This window comes from Oreochromis niloticus, linkage group LG23, assembly GCF_001858045.2.
Source record: "Oreochromis niloticus isolate F11D_XX linkage group LG23, O_niloticus_UMD_NMBU, whole genome shotgun sequence".
NCBI lineage: Eukaryota > Metazoa > Chordata > Actinopteri > Cichliformes > Cichlidae > Oreochromis > Oreochromis niloticus.
Window position 1 is genome coordinate 12,988,641 of NC_031986.2, and position 20,577 is coordinate 13,009,217.

A 20,577-nucleotide genomic window follows, 5' to 3' on the forward strand; every position below is an offset into this window, starting at 1 on the left:
TTGTAGTGGCTCAGTGTGGAGAACAGAATGAAAACTCACAATAATTTCTATTGAGAGCTCGAGTTGATTTTCTAAGTGTACACAGGCTGTGATCAGCTGACCTGCTGCTCTTTGTGGATTTACACAACTGGACTGAACCAGATGTCTGCAGATGTTTCATGAGTTGTCCTGGCTGGTTTCCATCCTCTACACTGACAGTACACTGTTTATGTCTTTGTTCTAGATGGTTTAAAGTGTGTATGAAGGTGGAATTCAGTCAGTGGATCTAAACATCATTAGCTAAAATTCCAATGAATCTCTGCTACACTTGATGTTACACGTGTCATATAATCATTTATTTTACAATAAGCTGAGTTTGGTCCCAATCGCTGCAGATTTCGGCACAGCTGGAGAAAAAACACTTTTAGGAAATTACCGTATGTACAGTAAGATTGGGAATGCGTGTGTAACAAAAATGATGTAGAGTACTGACTGCTGCAGCACCACAGTAGATTGATGCCTTTCAAATAGGAAATTACTGTTTTTATTGTTTGGTGGGAGAGTTAAAAATATTTACTTTTCAAAATAAAACAGTCGTTCTAAACATGCTTTAAATTTTTTAAATACTGTTTCACACAAAAAATGAGAAAGAAAAATGAATCATATCAGTTGTATATTTGTGTTCATGTCATGAACACACATGAGGAAAGTCAGTGTGTCACGCTGAGACATTCCACTTCTTTTCAGTATCGTCTTCTTCTTTGTCGTTTGACACCATCTCACAGCACAGGATGCTATTAATCCTGTTCTCCTCGCACTTTTTCTTGAGCTTCTCCATCTTCATCACCGTGCACTAAAGATAAAGAATAACACATGCAAAAATTCACAAGTTAACAAATAGTAACATTTTTGTGTGGATAGATAAATAGATACATTTTCCAGTATTGATCTGCCACCAAAAATAATTAAATAAAGATGGAGAAATAATAAGATAATAAGATAATATAATGTAACTGCAAGGCATGTAATGTGAATCAGTCAGGAGATCATTTCTTTAAGTGTGAGTATCTTAGTATCCCCTCAGCTTGCTGCTTGTTTGTTGGAGTTTTTCACGGGGGGCGAGAGGGTTTGTTCCCTATGCCTTCAATTCGGACTCTTATCTGTGCCTATATGTTGAATGACAGTTCAGAGTACCCGGCCTTCTTGGAGTTCTTGTGTGGGGTATTTGAGGGTGCTCCACCTGGGGACCCTATCTGAGGAGACTTCAATGCTCATGTGGGAAAAGACAGTGAGACCTGGAGGGTCCTGATTGGAAGGAACGACTTGCCAGATCTGTACCTAAACTGACTGGCACTGGACTTCTCGGCAAAACACAATTTGTCCATAACAAACACCATGTTCAAATGTAAGGGTGTCAATAAGTGCATGTGGCACCGGGTCACTCTAGGCCGCAGGTCAGTGATTGAGTTTGTAATCGTATTATTATGGATTATTCAAATGAATGATTAATATATTATGCTAAATCTATACAGATTTGTCCACATTGGATATAATAGTAAGAGTTAGTAAAGCTCTATTAAAATTTCCTTCTACAGCCTGTTGTTAATTAATTAATTAATTAATTATAATTTAATTCAACATATACTAAAAATAAAAGCCTTTCCTTACAGTAGGTTTGTGGACATTTTATTTTTAAATGCATCCAATCACAGCACTTCAAAGGCACAAAGCCTGTGATGTCATCACATTCTGTCTTCAAAATCCATAAAAAAGGAGGAATTCAGCCAACTTTAGCAACTCTCCAATGGCAGAAACACAAAGCAACTTGTTTTGTTAAAACCAAGATAAGGAAGATGCAGAGAAACACAGATGCCGACGCAGACACAACTAAAATGGCAGAAGCAGAAATGGAAATGGTCGTCAGACCAAAAATAACAATTTTGCAAAGACCGAAACATGAGCTTGAAAAACCCAAAACACCACATCCAGAAACATGTCCTGTGGCGCAAGCTCAAATAGAAGTGGTTGTGAAAGCCAAGAAATGAAGAAATGGCAGAAAACCCTGAAGGAACTTCTGAAAGGGAAAACCCTGAATCCCTCCCTATTTCTGAAGCAAAGGAGGACGTGAATATGGAGACAGAGGCAAACGTGAATAACGCCAGTGGACAAAACCCTGGGCCTAATGGAGGGACTTGGCAACATCAGCCCAATCCCAGATTTAGACCCCATCATGGCAGAGTCCAGTATGATCCATGTTGCGAGATCGCTGCTCTCAGGCATCAACTACAAGCCTCCCAAAACCACCATAATGAGCTTTACTGGAAACTGGTAGCTGCTAATAAGAGGGCTTCTTATTACCAGTCTAAGGTGAGCAAACTTCATGCACAGATGTTCACCGACAAAACAAAGCATGAAGAAACAATTAAAGAGCTCATAGAGCAACTGGAGGAGGCTAATGATAATAATAAGCCTGATAAGAGCAAAACAGAGGTTCAAACAAAGGACAACCAAGCAGTTGTCATGCTGGATGACATGATCCGTGTCCTGCATGAAGACGTCAGCGACCCTACCACAGAGCAGTGTGTGGATTCTTCTAACCAAACCACAGAGGCTTCACACACTGACTCTGTAGGTCTGAAGGAGGCTGAATTTGAAGTCCAATGCAGGACTCAACAAGAGCAAATAGGAACACTCCAACAACAGCTGCTAGAAGCTCAAAACCATCTCAAGGAACAGGAAGGTATTCATAGGGCTAGGAGACACTGAACATGGAAATCAGTGAGCTTAAATCCCAGCTCTGCTCCAACAAGGCCCTTCATGACATGAAAGTAGAGCTTCTTGACTGAGAGCTGAAAGAAGTCAAAGCGTCCTACATTAAAATCACACAGGAGCGAAATGGACAAAATTCCAACACTGCAAATGGAAAATCTGAGCTTCTGGTGGAAAAAGACACTGGAGAACAGGACAAGGAAGAAAAACAGGACTCTCTGCCACAGACTGCAGTGTCTCTACATGACTCTTTACAACAAACAGAAGACAGACACTAAATGTTTACTACCAAGCTGGCTGAAGTCAAAACTGAAACTAAGACCGTGCCAGAGAAAAAAAAAACAAAGCAGAAGAAGAAGAAGAGGAACTGGCTGCTTCGGCTTTTCAGCTGTACCAGACTGATTTAGACAATTGTGGAAAAAATAAATAAATACAAAAAATTGGAAAACATAGATGTGTCATTGTTTCATATAGATTTCAAATAACATACCATTTGATGTAAACATGTTTTTGTTGCATTTGCTGTGCTTGTGCTGTTATATTCTTATGATTCTGTTCATTTTATCAGTACATCCTTCTGCCTTGCTTCACATATTTACTGTTGCTTGATCAGCTTTAGTCATGTTAGCATCAGCACAGGTAGAAACAGATACACATCAGAGAATCGGCCGTGCATCGGCCTATATAAATACAAATGGAAACTAAAAATGAAAACATAGATAACTTAGATAGCTGAACTTTACAGATCTGAAAGTTAACCAATGGATACATAGTGCTAAAAATCAGGTATCGTGAAAACACATTGTTTTATATTTTTCTGAAGTCAGTTGTTATCCAATTTTAAAACTATATCATATAATAAAGTCTGTTTTGAAGTTTACTTTGGTAACAATTAATCTTTTTAGGCTTTTCAGAAACACTATAACTTCATAGGTATGAACCAACAAATCATTTTACATCATGAAAATACAAAATAAAGCTAAAGGATATAAACATCACAACTAGAAAAACTTGACTGTATGTTCAACCAAGCATTAAGTCCATTTTGAAACAAAGAACGATGTACACTCAGACAATCACATGGCAGCAACTCAATGCAGGGTAAAAGGTAAGATGTAAAATAAAACAATTAAAAATATTAATTAATCTTAATCAATCTTAAAATTAGAGATGGCACGATACCACTTTTTAATGTCCGATACTGATTCTGATATCATAAATTTGGATATCTGCCGATACCGATATGAATTCGATATTTTGTAATCAATAAAACAGTTTTTTATAAATATCTTGCTGCATTTTGTATAAGTTCATAATCAAGTTTTAAAAAACAAGAGACTGAAGCTAGGTCGCCGGTTCGATCCCCGGCCTTTCTGTCCTGGCCTTTCTGTCCTGGTCGTTGTGTCCTTGGGCAAGACACTTTACCCTACCGCCTACTGGTGTTGGCCAGAGGGGCCGATGGCGCGATATGGCAGCCTCGCCTCTGTCAGTCTGCCCCAGGGCAGCTGTGGCTACAACCGTAGCTTGCCTCCACCAGTGTGTGAATGTGAGAGTGAATGAATAATGGCATTGTAAAGCGCTTTGGGTGCCTTGAAAAGCGCTATATAAATCCAATCCATTATTATTATTATTATTCTGTCATACCTGTATGCAAAAAATACACTGCAGCCAAAACATTTTATAGTTCAGCAACACTGATCAATCTACTAAATTTAAACCTACACCATCCCCCCTATTCTGGTATTTTCTGGTATTTTAAAGAGTACTTAGTGGAAATATTAAGCAACCCAACTAAAAGGGTTGCCAACTCCCAGCAAAAATATTAGGGAATCCCCCCCTAAGGAAAAAGTACTATAGCTTACTAAGGTGTATATATGACTTATTACTTACTATATACAATAATGGATTTCTATACATTTAATCAGATGACCACTTTTGTTCATAGCCTGTACATAGCTTGTACTCACTACAGCCTGTACATACTTATAGTTATAGAATATTCATAACATACTTCACACTGTGTACATTATAACATACCATAATAGACCCATTTCTGTAATATACTTACACATCTCTATTATTGCTAATTTATATTGTAATATATCTATATCACGACTAAAGCACTTTCTGGATGGATGCAAACTGCATTTCGTTGCCCTGTACCTGTGACATGTGCAATGACAATAAAGTTGAATTCTATTCTATTCTATTCTATTCTATTCTATTCTATTCTATTCTATTTGTTGTAAGATTCAGATAATTATTTATTCAAAGTTTTCAAATGAGATAACAAAGAAAAGTATTTCTTTGTGCCCCCTTTCCCTGTTAATGCCCTACCTGGCCCCCTGGCAAAACTTTGCTAGACCCGCCCCTGCACAGTTACCAGCCGTCAGCTACTTAAAAAAGGATCCTGGTGTTATTTGTCTTGTTTATGTCAAACTGAGTGATTTATGACCCTAGGAAGTAATAAAGGAAGTAATAAAACATATGGTAGCCATAAAATTATGATATTAATAAAATATATAATATTCATAAAATTATCATATTTAATCTCTCATTAATTTTCAATAATTAAAAAATTATTTGATTATTAAAAATAACTATTTTTATCATCAATAGCATTTTTCTCATTTTAAGCCCCCAATTATTTTTTTTTTACTTTTTTATCGCCATCTGTTCTGGTCCAGGGCGTGTGCACGTCTGCGCGCCCGCGCCTGTGCCTGGGCCCATGCGTGTGTGTGTGTGTGAAAATGTGTTAAACCAAAAGTGCTTAGTTAAACTTGTGCTTTTGTAACATTCAGTATGGCGAGACATACAGGTTGCATGCCCTGTTGGAAAACTTTATTTCAATTTATTTGCATTTGTTTAATACGAACCAGGAAAATTAGAATCAAAGTCCGAGTCACAAACTCTCACGATCCAAAAAATCCCCCCAGCGTCTCTCCCCTCTATCCCCAAAACCTCAGACAAGTCAACAGGATTCTCCCGAAAAAAAAATTCCTACGTCTTCACCCAAAACGCAAAACAAAAATCCCCATAGGATATCTTCCTAGGCCCTCCCTTCTATCCCCAAATCCTTAGGCAAGTTAACAGGGATCTCCCTAAAAATAAGCCTTAGTCTTTCTATACAGGACCCCTCTTCTCACAATCCAGTGCTCAGAGAAAAGTGACTGTCCTACTCCCCGTCTCAGCTCCCGAATGCTGCTTACCTCTTTCGAAACTTGGCGCCCGAGACCAACTCCGCCTCCGAGGCGTACCTACCTTCATGAGACATGTTACCTTTGAGAACACTAACATCTAGTTTAAGGTGTAAGAAGTAAATGCATCACAGAAATTAAAAAGGAGTTGCTTGTCCCTTCATTTGTTCAAATAAATTACAACTGATTTGCATAATTTCATAGTTTGATGCATAATTAAACAAAAAAAAAAAAGGTCCATGAAATAGTTCACATCATCTAAGCAAGACTCGATCGATTGATTACAGATGGCGGTTATTTCCTGAAACAAACAGCACTTGCATTAGATAACTACAGAGCACTTTATAGGCCAACCTGCTTCTTTAATGAGCATTTGGGTTATTTGTATTCAGTGTTCACTGATAATATGCTCATTAAAGGGGGAATCCACTATGTCCTCCTTCAAAATCCTGTCTGCCAAGAAATTAGTTAGAGTGACACAGAAGCTTTAAAACAGTTGAGAATAATCAGTGTTTTGTTTATCTGAACTGATGAAAGATAAAGTCACTTTCTTTACACAAATTTACTCCACATGAGGTTAGATCTTGTTTAGGGGGTGACTTAAGGTGATCACCAGCAGGAGAAGTTGACAACTCGATGTCTGATGAAAACCCTGTTTAAAAGAGAGCTTGGAGCTCAGTAAACACATCAATCCCCACCGCACACAAACAAATCCTCCACATGTACTGTACCCATTCACAACCCTGCACGTTTTCATTACCTCTGTGGAAGCCCAACATGGATCCAGATACAGGAAATGTTTTGTTTCTTGTGAATTTCTCTTTCTCTGACCCTTTCTGCATTTTTCTGAGATAGATAATCTAAAGAGTTTATATAGCACAGGTTAAATAGGATTCATGCTCAACATCTTCCACCAAATTATCAGTTATTTGTTGCAGAGTTGGAGTAAGAGCTAGAGTCTTTAACAGCATCATAGTTTTTCTTGCTTTGCTGTGTGGGGATTTCTCCCAGACATGTGTGGATCACAGTTATTCATAGTTTGGTGTGATAATTGCTTATAACTGTGGAGAGCTTGTTTGTTTCTGTCAATGGAAAATTTTACTTAGTAGTCAGTATAATCTTTTAATGATTTCCATATAGTTTCCATATATGCTTAGAGGTGTATAATCGATTGTGTAGTGATAGAGTGTGTGATCTTTAGTGGGCTGCAGGGGCTTTGTGTGCATTCCAGAGTGTTCTGGCATTCACACCCACATCCTCCAAGCATGGGAAAAGGGCATACCTTCTCTTATTGTTTTATGATAGGATAAACGTATCTATGTCTGTTTTTAGCTAAGTGCCTTTTGTTTAGATGAACTGTTGGACTTCCAGACCAGCAGGTTTAGGGAAGTCTTTATGGGGTCACACTCTGAACCCACACACACACACACACACACACACACACACACACACACACACACACACACACACACATACACACACACACATACACACACACACGCACCCACTGATGTATATAAATAAAGACTAGGGCAGTGGTACGGCGCGAGTCTCAGAGCCCTCACTTCCATGCGAGTGTTTCTGTCACCGCCCTTGCTGCAAGTAAAAAACTGTGTGTTTCTCCTCTCTGATTCGAAGCTGAAGAAGTGTCTTAGAATACATCTCTTGACAGTTTCAATTGTTTCACAGATCATTATTATCAAGATGTGATAATAGGAAAAGTGCCCAGGTGTCCCTGTGGAGATTGGTTTCAGATTGTTTCGTAGCCTTGATACGATTGCTTCAAACATTTCAGTGTTTCACAAAACCTCGCTTTCCCCATCAGTAGAAAATATGAACAGGAAACAAACAACGCAGGCAGAGAACAAAAGACCCCCAGAAAACCAAAACTCTGACCATTTCAAACACTTAAACACTGAAAATGAGAATATAGAAGCAAGCAGGCGGGGTATTTACAGGAAACAGAGCATTTTTGATGTGAAATATTCAATTTTTAAAATGATGTCCTGGTATTTATAAAGACAGCTTTTATCCTGTCTTTTATTCCTGCTACATTATTTTATACCAGTAATATCCAGTGAGGTTGGAGTGATTTGTGTTTGTATACATGTGAATTTTGTAGTATTTTTGCAATATTTCAGAGGAGTAGAATTAAACAAATAAAGAGATGATTTTAATATTTACCTGCAAATATTGTCCTACAACAAAATGCATGTAGTCTTTGACCCAATGATTCCTCTTTTACACCATTCCCTCTGTGGTTTTGGTCTTTCTGGCTAAAACTGGAACTGGTTTTACTTGCCATTAAACTTAATTACCCTTAAATTTAGGATCATTCGCTGCTTTAAATTGGAGCATTACATATACAAATATTAACAAAGTTAAACTGAACACTATGGCAGGGTAAATGGAAACATTGTCAATGAAAAATTAAAATGAAATAAAAATTAAAAACTATTTCACCTTCCAGATATTGCATTATATGACATCTTCAGCTGGTGAACTTTCCTCTTTTGTATAATTAATTTGCATATCTCATATAGAGACGACTTGCACTGATTTCTGTTCAGATAAATATTCACATTCATTAAAACTGATCAGATGTGCAGGTGCTGTTTAGTCACCTGGCCACTATATGAACTCACTGCAGCCAATCTGACGTTTCACAGAATTTCCTTCACTGACCATCTTCAACCTTCAATCTCTACACTTGCAATGTTGCTGTTAATGAGAGCAGCTGTGTACTCGCTGTGATCTTTAAAGATCATTCTCATGATGTTGCTTTGGAAATGCTTCTTAAGAATTTGTTGAGTTTGTTTAAGTAATATAACAGTAATTATAATAATGACGGAACATGGCAGATTTCAATGAATGTGGAAAATTATCACAATCACAGCAGTTATAGCAGCATCCTTTAGATCCTTTAGCTGCTGCTCCAGAGAATTTTATTAACCTGAAAATGAAGCACTTGTGAAACCACACACACTTGTTTTAAAATCTGTGACAGAGAGAGGAGCTTTATGCTCATTATTATCTGGAAGATTTAATGATGTGATGATAATATATGTTAATGCTCTGTTGACACAGTCTTAGAGGTGATGATTACATTTTGTCTGAGGTCATAGCGATGGAGTTGATCTGGACTGCATTATTCTGCCCCATGTGTGGAAACAAGTAGAGAAAAAAATACAAAAATTTTTCAGAGTAAGTCTTTCAATATAGTAAACAAACCACATGAACTATTATCTCAGTAACACATAGAATTTCTGCTATTTATTCAAAGAAAAAACAGAAAAACATAAGCCTCTGTAATAGTGAGGGTAATAAAATCCAAATATTTCGATCACTTTAGTGCACATGATGAGTTAAGGCTAATAAGTCTCAGTAATGTTTAACGTTTGTAAATGTTTTGTTCCTACAACAGTCATGATTGCAGGAGCTATCCGGGGTATTTGACAGAGTTCAGGATTTCATCATAATCCTTGTAAAAAGTCTACTTTTAACAGGACCTTTAGTTTAATGTTGTGTTTCTAACAGTTTAAGAGTTTTCCTCTGAGCTTATTAAATACCTACAGCATCATTCAGTCATCACCAATGACGATCATGTCCAAAGTGAGACGTAAAACCAGTCATGTCACAAAATACTCATAATCATTAACTGGAGACAGAATCTGTTCTGCTGTTCATCATCTAAAATGATTCAGTGAGAAAGTAGAAAGTGTGGATCTCTTTAGTCTTAAAAGAGATCAAGTAACTTTTATACTGTCGGTCATCACCGTCATGAACATCTGTCTGTTTATGTGCAGTGATACTGATCGTCTGCTTACAGCAATGATTAAATATTGGAACTAAAATTAGTTACAACAGTCAGACAGCTGTGGAGGTTCAGGATCAGTAGAGTTGACATCATCACTGAGGGTCATTGTACAGAAGTGAAAACAGGATGAAGCTACAGACTGCTTCAGTGATTCAGGACTTTGAGTCATTTGCATTGTAAAGATTTTTTCAAATTGTTATTTCAATTTGGGGGGTTTATATTATTTTATTTCTGTATTTAGTTATTAGTTTTACAAAAAAAACTAACAGCATCACCTTTAGAAGTGTTGTCACTGAGTAATTACTGAAGCTGTCTCCGCTGAGTGAGAAGTAGCGCCCTCTGCAGTTTCTGTGTAGAATTGAAAAAGCCTACAGCTCCCAGTATTCCCATCCAAATACTGACCAGGCCCGACCCTGTTTGGCTTCCGAGATCAGACGAGACCGGGCGTGTTCAGGGTGGTATGGCCGTAAGCGAAAGAAACGGAAATAGCCTTTTTATACATGCTGTGACGACACATACACGCTTACATTTTAATCTTCTATATATAACTTAGTCTCCAAACGACAAAATTTTTTTACTTCCAAATCGTCCTAACACACTGTGTGCTCTCTGTCACTTTAACACTGCGCTGTAATAAACTTAAATAAATGTGTTATTATGGAGATGTTACTGCGGGAAAAGCATTTTTGCAGCTCAATGTTGAAGCTGCAGTTAATAACGAAGGTTTGAATGTTTTCGTTGTAATGTGTGACGTTTAGCACAATAATATACATCAAACTGTGTGACATTTGCCACCGATAAAAGGTCTTTTATACAACTGTTCCCTCGCTTACGGCCATACCACCCTGAACACGCCCGATCTCGTCTGATCTCGGAAGCTAAGCAGGGTCGGGCCTGGTCAGTACTTGGATGGGAGACCGCCTGGGAATACCAGGTGCTGTAAGCTTTTGCACTTCGACACACAAACTGCAGAGGGCGCTGTTGCTCACTCAGTGGAGAACACCGTTTCTCTTTTCTTCACTGATCTCCACCTGGTAGTGGTTTTGAAATAATCAACTGTGAGGCGAGAGAAAAGAGTAAAATAGTTTATTTTATCAGTAAAGATCAACAGAAGGCACGAATAACAGTATCCAAGGGCAGAAGAGAGACCAGTGTCAGTATGTTATACAACCATGTGATCAGATAGCAAAATATACCTTTACATCCACCATCTAGCTGCAGGAGTTCATGAGTAAATCCTTGGAAGGCTGAAGAAATACTTTAGCAGGAAAAAATCGCAGCCTTTTGCAAAAATATATCCATATATAATTATACACTTTTTCTACACATCGAAGCAAATAAACTCTACAAAATGCAGAAAACTATCCGAGGACATAAACTGCTGATGCATTCATAAGAAAGTCCATGCTTATTATTCGCATCAGAGTATCACTGAATCAAAAATAGAAGCAGTACCTTTGTCAAAAACAGCAATAGGAAAAACTTACGAGTCCATAGAAAGCCAAAAAATATCAGCTTTGAAAACAAGAAGAGGTACACAAAACATTTCAAACTGATGTTTATAGGAGAATTCATAGGTCTGAAAATACAAGTCAGTCCCTTTCAAGCAGAAACAGTAAAGGAATGCCATGGCTTTGAGATACTTTTTGGTTGTAATACAAATCCCAGAGTTCACAAGCAAGAGGACTACAGAGATGGCCATGCTACAAAAAATACAACTGGCATCAAGACCACTGTCACTAACAAAAAGAAGTTTAAAGATAAAAATGGAGCATTTTGAAAAAAAAAAAAAAGCTTTGGGGGGAGAGAAAAAAAAAAAAAAAAAAAAAAAAAAAAAAAAAAGCATCAATCCTACAATAAAAAGTTGGAATAATTCAAGAACCAAAAAACCCCCCCCAAAAAACTGTCATTGTAATTTAACCAGCCTCATTTTGCTACAACTGCCTATTCCATACAATAAATCTGACTCAATACCATTTCACCCATCACAATTTTTCCAATAGTAAAGCCTTCTCCTTCTAGAAACATGTTGTAATCTTATTGACTGCTCAAATGCAAACTAATCTTAAAATTCCAGGTATTTTTAGAATAATATAATACGTGAAACCAAATCAGAACTTCAATGAGTTTGTGTTCATTTTCTGAGTTTAAACATCTCAGTTATTCTCTTTTTAGCTTTCTGGCTTAACAATAATTTCAAACAAAAAAACAAAACAAAACAAACCAAACAAACAAACAAACAAACAAAAAAAAACACTTTACTTCTCCAAATCTTGCGTCTTTGTGACAGATAACGTAGGTATACATACAAAAAAAAAATTCTCAAACACTGCTCTGTAAATATAGGTTACATCGTGTTAAAAATAACTTCAGCTGCCAGGCTGTGGAGTCTAGTACGGGTAGCCGTCAGGGAGGCCCAGTCTTTGGATGCACTGCTCCGTTCCTTCAGCCAGATAAGGCCCGTCATCTTCATAGCTGGGGAGGTGTGGGCCTTCGTCCTCGCAAGGAGGTAGGACAGCATCCGGGTCAGGCTTGAGACTTGGCCTCTGATTGTCTGGGAAAGCCATGGAGAAAAGCGCCTCGGGGTTGCACACAAACTTGTAGACATACCGCTCACCGGCCACCTGCAGAAGGAATTAGAGTTGAGAAATCAAAAATCAAACAAAAGTAATCCCTCAAAAATTTGGAAATAAATGACAAAATGTTGAGGACGGAAAACTGCAGTTTCTCTAACGGCCACTTGAGGCTGGTTTAAACAGAGAGTCAGTCTCCATGGACTTCAGTGTTTAAATGCCCAAAACAGCAGAAATAAACACTGATGATGTTTAATAGCCTGGCACAAATAAATAAAATATAAAATACTGCCTTTCATAAAAATTATAAAAAATAATTTCAACTCCTTTTTAAAACTCAAAACATTAAACTGGATGGCTTTCAGATGTGCTTTATTAGAGGCTAAGATTAGATACCAGAGGTCACAAACTCAGTGCTTCAGTGTATGAGCCCATTCACTAGCATCTTTTATAGTTTGTGATTACAACATAGGAGTAAAGGAAGACTCAAGTTGAACATGACCTGCCTTTACCTTCTGCATAATGCCCTTTTCATAATAGTACCGCAGCGAGCGACTCAGCTTATCGTAGTTCATGGCAGGTCGATTCTTCTGGATCCCCCAGAGCCGAGCCACCTAAACACATGATGGGGAGGGGAGGGAAAATTAATATATTGCTTTAAAATGTTGTTTTTCAGTCTTAAGAATATTAAGCTTCTCAAAGTTCCACATTAGGTATGCAGTAGCTGACCTCTTCGGGGTCAATCAGCTTGAACTCCATGTTTCGCCCCGTCCAGATGATCAGGTGTGCATTGGCTGGGTTGTCCAGGAGTGTGAGCAGGAACTGCCACAGCTGCAGGGAGCCACGGCGCTGGTATGGTAGACCCTCCTGTTTCACTTTACCTGGTGAAGACACGCAGAAGTCACCTAACTGCTTTTCTGCCGTTTTGCACACAATACCACCAGCTCACAGCACATTGTTTTGGAAGTCCGTGTCTTACCTTCCAGCCTTTCCGGCACAACACATGTGTCATCATAGTACAGACACGGCTCTCTGTCTGGACCAAATCCTGTGGAGCAAAGAATAGAGTAAAAAGGCTGTGGAAGCATGAAAAGGCATTTTTAAACCTAGGACACACAAACTCACCTGCACTGTTATTTTGGTACAAAGCAGAAGACTTCTCAAAGGATGACGACTGGCATGTTTGAACCTCTGAAAGGCACAAAAGTCACAAATCTTCATAAACTGCAAGCAAATGTAAAGTGTCTGAGCCTAGGCCTGTAGTTATTTGAGTGTTTCACTTATGGTAAGACTGCCTGTTACCCTAACAGACATGAATACATTTTATTCAGATGCCGTCGCCACACTAGGTAATGGTAACATACCTGAGTCATAGCCAAAGTCCCTTGGCTCTTGTTTAATTGTGACATGGTTGAAGGCAGTCTGAGGACGTGCCAGACCTGAAGTAGGAGGCCCTGGCTCTGGATATCTTGGGTCTACCAGTTCTTGTTTAAAACCCCGGGGAGCGTGGGGAACCAGAGGCTCTGAAAGGTGGCGCTGATACATCGGCCTCCCGTCACGGATGGTGGGATGGTACGGTGTGTTTGCGGTCTTCTTTGGAGGAAGGAAAGACAGGCAGGGATCCGACAGCTGCCGCTGGAACCTGAAGTGTGGAAAGAAGTGGATGTTTAAAGGTTTAAGGCATGCATGCACACATACATACATATTTTTTTTATATATATGTATACGTACATATGTATACACACACACACACACACACACACATATATATACATATAGTTTTTTTTAAACTTACCTTTGTTCTGCGTTGAATGACACACTGGAGGAGCCAATGGGAGGATGTGGCATAGCAAACTGCTGGCTTTGATTGGCCTGTGGAAGGTTGCGGAGGTGGGAGGGGCTGAGGGCAGGAGCATGGTTTGGGGAGCAGCTGTTGGTCAGCTGGGGGGTAGATGGCTGTAACTGCCTCTGTAAAGGTGGAGGTCCAGTAGGGTGGATGGAGCCACGTTGTTGTACTGCAGGTGTGGAGGCTGGAGTCAGAGCGGGCTCACAGGCACTGAGGAAACCAGATAACACCACATAATCCAAGAGTCAGTCTGCCGTGTGTGTGTGTGGTGGCGGTAGTAGTAGTATTGCAGTATACCACACACAGGTTTAAAGACATGAACGGGTTACCTGTAGCTGTAAAGGCACATGTCAGCCTGAGGCGTTCTGCAGGGAGAGAAGTCTTTGGACGGACTCTGTTCACGCTTCACTTTGCTGGCGGCCAGTCCATGAAACATCACTGCAAAAACAAACAAACAAAAAAAAAAACCAGACAGGCAATTACTACATGCATGTTTGCAGAGCATGGAATGAACGTCCTTACTTTAGACGGCCAAGTGGACTGCTTCAAAGATTAGTCTTAAAACTTTCCTTTTTGATAAAGCTTATAGTTCGGGCAGAATCAGGTGATAAGCTTAGGCTACTCAGGGCTTCCCATGATGCAGTGTTTCTTCTCAACTCACTGTGTGTTTGTACAACACTTTGCATGTCCACAGTGTCTCTTCTGTCCTGTCTCCCTCCCCTCAACCCCAATGCCTCAGTGCAGATGGCCACCCCTCTCCAAGTTTGATTCTGCCGGAGGTTTCTTCCTGTTAAAAGGGAGTTTCTCCTTCCCACTGTCACCAAGTGCTTGCTCACAGGGGGTCATCTAATTGTTCAGTTTTCCCCACCTGTGTTATTTCAGTTCTTTAACTTCCAATATCATAAAAATAAAAACAAAATAATAATTAAAAAAAAAAGTTCACAAAACACAGACATGATTTTGAGGGAGAAAAAATGCAAGGCAACACATGTTGTAATTACACAAATCATAATATTGTACATATGTGTTTAGCATTAGTTTTCACAGCAGCCTTTCCATCGTAAGCTTTATTTTTGCCTGCTTCTGGGGGGTTTTTTTGCAGCCCTTTTTTTTTGGCTGGTATTACAAGTATATCAACATCAGTCTTTATCTCAAAACAGTGTTTTTTGCTGTTCGGCAGCTCAAAAGAGTAAAATTGAATGTTCTGTAACCCTATTCAGTGCCAAGTCCTTTTAATTGACTTCATCATCAGTCTCCTCTGCCACAATCATCTTTTGCACAGTTACGCAAGTCTCACACTCCTAATTTGCCTCCAACTGCCTAGTGTTGGATCCCTGGTGAGCGTAATGGTTAGACAGTTAGGATTACACAACATTACCTCTGGGAACACAGGGTGGGAAAATAATGTGTTTGTTGAAGCAGCTCTTCCATAACCAACACACACTCGAGACTTAAATGGCAGCTTTGGTGGAAACATTTGCCTGCTGGTGTGGCAGAACGGCTTCAGATCCAAATTAGAGTTTACTGCCAGCGTTTCAGACCCTGAACATTTCCCTCGTAACCCTTATCTGCTCATGTCGATAATTTAGTAGCCATCACACCTCGCATTAAATAGACAAGCTCTGCATGTCTTTAAGTTGCGCTCTTCCAGTTTGCAATGCAGGCTTGCCATTTAGCAGAAAGTTTTTCCTTCATCGTCCCTTTCAGTGTTTGTTCCCCACTCCTGCGTCTCTGAAAGAAAGGAAGCCCACCCCTATCTGATCTAAGCTTTCCAGGAATCTGTAGAGATTCTCATCAGTATGCTGCGCAGATGACGCCACGCCGCTAATGTTTCCATCCACGACATGGTCTCCGTCAGCTTTATTGTCCGCACGGGGAGTCGTTGTGTTGAAGGAGCTATGATTACGGCAGCAATAAGTATATGCAATACGTGTTTGGCAGGAGCACTAAACGCACCATTTCCTCACCGCCTGCCTTATCTGTAACACTTTTAAGTACAGTATTTTTTTTATTTTTTATCTCGCCTCATTTCCTCTGGCATGTGATGACTATCATTTAACTGGCAATGCTCCAAGGTGAGTGGAAACACCAGCGAATGCGAGCGCTGTAAACAACTGGTTTTACACCAGTGACCTTTGAGATCACAAGTCACAATCTGGTAGTTCAGCTGGGCTTATCCATTTGCCATGAAAGAGCAGGAAACTGCACAGATCCTCAATGAGAGCCAACAGCTGACAGTGCAATGTGATCGCACGTGCCACCCCTCTTATATCCAACTCCACTTTAAAGACCAAATTCCAACGCTCAGTTCCAGACCAATCATATAGCTCTCACAAAAACTCTGGTGCATAAATAATGTGCACCACTGCTAAAATCTGAAATGGCGATCTCTCCAAACATCCAAGAAGAAGCAGGTACTCACAGTTATTGGACTGGAAATCGGGGACAAACTGCTCGTCATCAGTAGCTTGAGCTGAGAGGGAGGAAAAGACATGCCGTTTAAGGACCCCTCTCATCAACTATCACACATCATTTGTATAATGTGGGATGCTCACCTTCGGCGATCCATATTTCTTGGAGCTGACTCAGGTCTTGGAATAGCTCTGGAAGATTGTTTCACATTCATTTGTTAGAATGTGTGTGGGCGCAATTATTTAACATTTCACATGTAATTAATGACAACAAATGGCCTATATAAGATTGTGAGAGAAGTATGACCTATTAAAGAAATACCAAAGACCACGAGGGGCACTTGAAAGAACAGGGGAGGGAAAAAAATAATCCTATTAGCAAATTTATGAATATGATTTCTCCCCACATTGTTTGTATCCAGCAGACAGATGTTATCCTGGCACTCACAAGAATTTAACTGCAGTTTCATAGTCAGTCTGAGTTTTATATGTACCTTCTGTGTCCTGAGCCAGCTCGGTGTCCATGAACTTCCTCTTCCTGTCGCTGAGACACTTTGCTGCTTCCTGTGTGTGACATTTCTGCAGCAACGGAGAAAGGAATGAAACTCAGCACACATGCAGCAAGACAACAAAAAGAAGAATATAAAATCGTAATGTTTCAAACTCACACTCTCAGGGACCACAAAGGGAACCTGCTGGTCATAAAAGCCCTCCATGGTGCAGGAGTCTTCACCCTGGAATGAGCAGTGAAGAAGTGATATACTTTGAACATACTGGAGTCATTAAGCAGACTAATTCTAAGTGTATCGTAGTCTATTTTTCCCCTACCAGGACTAGCCCCTCCATCCATACTACCATCATCCCTTTCACATGACTTGGCATGTTTGTATTTTTCTGCCCTCTGTGAGCCCAAAAGAGTGTTTACACTGGCTATAAAAGCCCAGTTGTCACAGAAGGCATTATGCAATCTGCAGTATGCAAATCTGACGTGAATAAACTGACGTGAAGCTGCGGAAGGAATCGCTCTTCCAAGGCTGATTTGAGGCAATAAAGAGAAAGCAGCTGAATAGTCAAATAAAACATGACGTCTTTTACTTTGGCTGTGCTGTGCCGACTTTAATGACGTACAGAGAAGCATATGTACAAAGAATGACAATGCTATGTTTGAAAAGACAGCAGTTAAAATGGTTTGACACTTTGCTTGCCAAGAGCTGGGATTAAAGAAGAAACATTTAAAAACAAACAAACAAACAAACCAAAACACACTTGTTCAGCTAATAATGCTAATATCTAATAACATTGCTGCAACTCAGTGCATTTAGTCACGGTCAAGGTGACCAGCTGAAGTTCAAAGTGAACATTAGAATGGGGAAGAAATGGAAGTTAAGTGGCTTTGAATGTGGCATGGCTGTAGGTGCGAGTATGTCAGAAACTGCTGAACTATAGGGTTTCCCCACACAATCGCCTCTAGAGTTTACTAAGGCTGTTTATGCTAGAGGTCAGAGGTGAATGACCAGACTGCTTCAATCTAATAAGGTGGCAACAAGTAAATCAAATAACCACTTGCTACAACCAAGGTGAGCAGAAGAGCATCTCTGAATGCACAACACCTCAAACTGTGAAGCAGACGGGCAACAGCAGCAGAAGACCACACCGAGTGTTACTCCTGTCACCAGGAAACAGAGGCTAAAATTTGCACAGGTTAACCAAAATTAGACAAGAGGAAAAAACAGGCTGCCTGATTTCTTCTGTGACATTCAGATGACGAAAGCACGGCTCCATTTCGCCTTGCTACCACCTGCTGTAGTGCTGCAGTTTGTACCAGCTGAGCATTGTTAAATGCCACACTCTACCTGAGCATTATTGCTGGCCATACCCATCCCTTTATGACCGCAGTGTACCCATCCAGCAGAACAACACCACGTCATAAAGCTCAGATCGCCTCAAACTGGTTTCTTGAACTCGTCAATGAGTTCACTGTACTCAAATAGCCTCACATGTCACCATTTCAATCCGGTAAATCACCTTTGGGGTGCGGTGGAATGAGAGATTCACTTGCATGTGCAGCAGTACCATCAATATGAACCAAAATCTCTGATAAATGTTGAATCCGTGCTATGAAACGCTAAGACAGCTCTGAAGTCAAAAGAGGCTCCAACCTAGTACTAGCAAGGTGTACCTAAAGAAGTAGCCGGTAAACGTATATGTGCGATAAAGATATCTGGGACATTATTTTAACAATGTTTTGCACCTCTTAACTACACCAAATTTCAAAGCTTTGTAAATTTCTACATTTGTAATGTTTCTTCAAAAAAAAAAAAAAAAAAAAAAAAAAAAGTGGTATTGACCTGGCTCAAACTGCTCAAGAGTCCAACTAAAGCTAGCGAAATATGGGGTAAAAGTAAACAGTGAAAAACTATTTCAAGAGATAAAAGGTCAGCCCCCCCCCCCCCCCCGTCATTGCGTAATTGTTTGTCTAGTCTTGGGTTAAAGTAACCTCCACAAACGATTTAATATGCGTTTTGGGAGGGGGCTTTGCTTCAGTGACTACAAACACCACCGAGGAGAAATCACTCCGACTAACTCCGCTAACGTTAGCAGCAAATCCTCGCTTAAAGTGAAAGATTTGTGAATGGAGTTTGGCGTGACGCTCACTGAGTCCTCCTTGTTTTTCTCAATGAAGTGAAACACGATACTGGCTGAGGCAGGAGGAGAAGTAGGAGGAGGAGGGGGGAGACACCCGCTCACCATTGAGAAATTTCGCCACAGACAAACAGTGAAGGATTCCCGGCGCCAACAAGCTGAAAAAAAGCTGCTGCAGACGGAAATGCCGCACTGCAGGCAGGTAGACGGTCGCGGGGGAATAAACGCAGCACTGCGTTAGATTTTTAAGAAAATGGCGTTCGCCTCTGAACGCCTATGTGCTCCCCTCGGAGCCCGTAGCAAAAAAAAAAAAAAAAAAAAAAACCGCAACCATGCATTTGGCGTTTATGTAATCAAAGGCAAGCAGGCGCCAGCTTTTACTAAAGCTGTCAGATAAAAAAAGAAAGACTCACTTGGTAAGTGAAGTTTCTTGGCAGTGTGAAAACAGAACTCGTCGCAGATTTCCTCCCCTACATCCCATGCAGCTCCTCGATTAATCACTCGGCTGTGGATTTTTCTCAATGAAGGGCTCTGATAGCTGCGGCTAAAACGAGCGCTCTCCTGCCCTGCCATTGGCTGGAGCTCAGAGTCAGTCAGAAGGCGAGCCAATCGTCGTCGAGGCTGCTCTGTGGCCCGGCCCCCGGTGTTTTTTATGAATGGCTGCGTTTCATTCATGAAACTAGGACGCTCTTAAAGGGCCAGCGCTGCAATTAAGGTCTTACAAAGTAAACAGGTAAATAAATAACCAAATTCAAGGTCATCTGTAACTTCTACACGGGAACAATAATGATGAAAATAGCAATAAAAAACATGCTTTTGCTAGTTTATTATATAGCCTACGGATTTCAACTAAATCAGGGGCGTTAAACATAAGGCCTGGGAGCTTTGGAAAATGTGAAGCAGGGCATATATACGTACACACACACACACACACACACACACACATATATATATACATATATATATATATATATATATATATATATGAACAAACACCCAGCACGCCCCTGCGGGCGGTTTTATCCTTCAAGCTCGGGTCCTCTACCAGAGGCCTGGGAGCTTGAGGGTCCTGCGCAGTATCTTAGCTGTTCCCAGGACTGCGCTCTTCTGGACAGAGATGTCCGATGTTGTTCCCGGGATCTGCTGGAGCCACTCGCCTAGCTTGGGTGTCACCGCACCTAGTGCTCCGATTACCACGGGGACCACCGTTACCTTCACCCTCCACATCCTCTCGAGCTCTTCTCTGAGCCCTTGGTATTTCTCCAGCTTCTCGTGTTCCTTCTTCCTGATATTGCTGTCATTCGGAACCACTACATCGATCACTACGGCCGTCTTCTCCTGT

At 40.3% G+C, this 20,577-nt stretch overlaps 1 protein-coding gene, 1 non-coding gene and 1 pseudogene across 2 annotated transcripts; 1 reads left to right on the forward strand and 2 right to left on the reverse strand.

Annotated features, from left to right (window-relative positions):
• Positions 1-10,127: 10,127 nt before the first annotated feature.
• LOC112843991 (uncharacterized) lies at positions 10,128-10,234 on the reverse strand (annotated as a pseudogene).
• A 355-nt stretch (positions 10,235-10,589) lies between these two features.
• LOC112844018 (5S ribosomal RNA) lies at positions 10,590-10,708 on the forward strand. The gene has a single exon (XR_003216573.1). It is a non-coding gene; the product is annotated as a 5S ribosomal RNA (ribosomal RNA).
• A 1,028-nt stretch (positions 10,709-11,736) lies between these two features.
• On the reverse strand, positions 11,737-19,793 carry LOC100704999 (ETS translocation variant 5). Its single transcript, XM_003455905.5, has 13 exons — positions 19,649-19,793; positions 17,261-17,326; positions 17,087-17,171; positions 16,737-16,784; positions 16,604-16,654; positions 14,511-14,619; positions 14,131-14,391; positions 13,700-13,977; positions 13,461-13,526; positions 13,315-13,383; positions 13,065-13,216; positions 12,848-12,949; positions 11,737-12,386 (listed from the first exon to the last, which is right to left on the reverse strand). The coding sequence occupies exons 2-13, from the start codon at positions 17,306-17,308 to the stop codon at positions 12,153-12,155; spliced, it is 1,503 nt and encodes a 500-aa protein (XP_003455953.1). The 5' UTR covers positions 17,309-17,326; positions 19,649-19,793; the 3' UTR covers positions 11,737-12,152.
• Between the last annotated feature and the right edge of the window lie 784 nt (positions 19,794-20,577).

What these genes read in the sequence shown, in the direction of transcription:
- LOC100704999 (XM_003455905.5), bottom strand. Translation starts at nt 17,308, where the DNA reads ATGGAGGGCTTTTATGACCAGCAGGTTCCCTTTGTGGTCCCTGAGAGT. An exon ending in AGAAATATGGATCGCCGAAG is followed by an intron (nt 16,655 to 16,736) that starts GTGAGCATCCCA and finishes CCTCCCTCTCAG; the next exon opens with CTCAAGCTACTGATGACGAG. An exon ending in AGCTGATTGACCCCGAAGAG is followed by an intron (nt 12,950 to 13,064) that starts GTCAGCTACTGC and finishes TCATGTGTTTAG; the next exon opens with GTGGCTCGGCTCTGGGGGAT.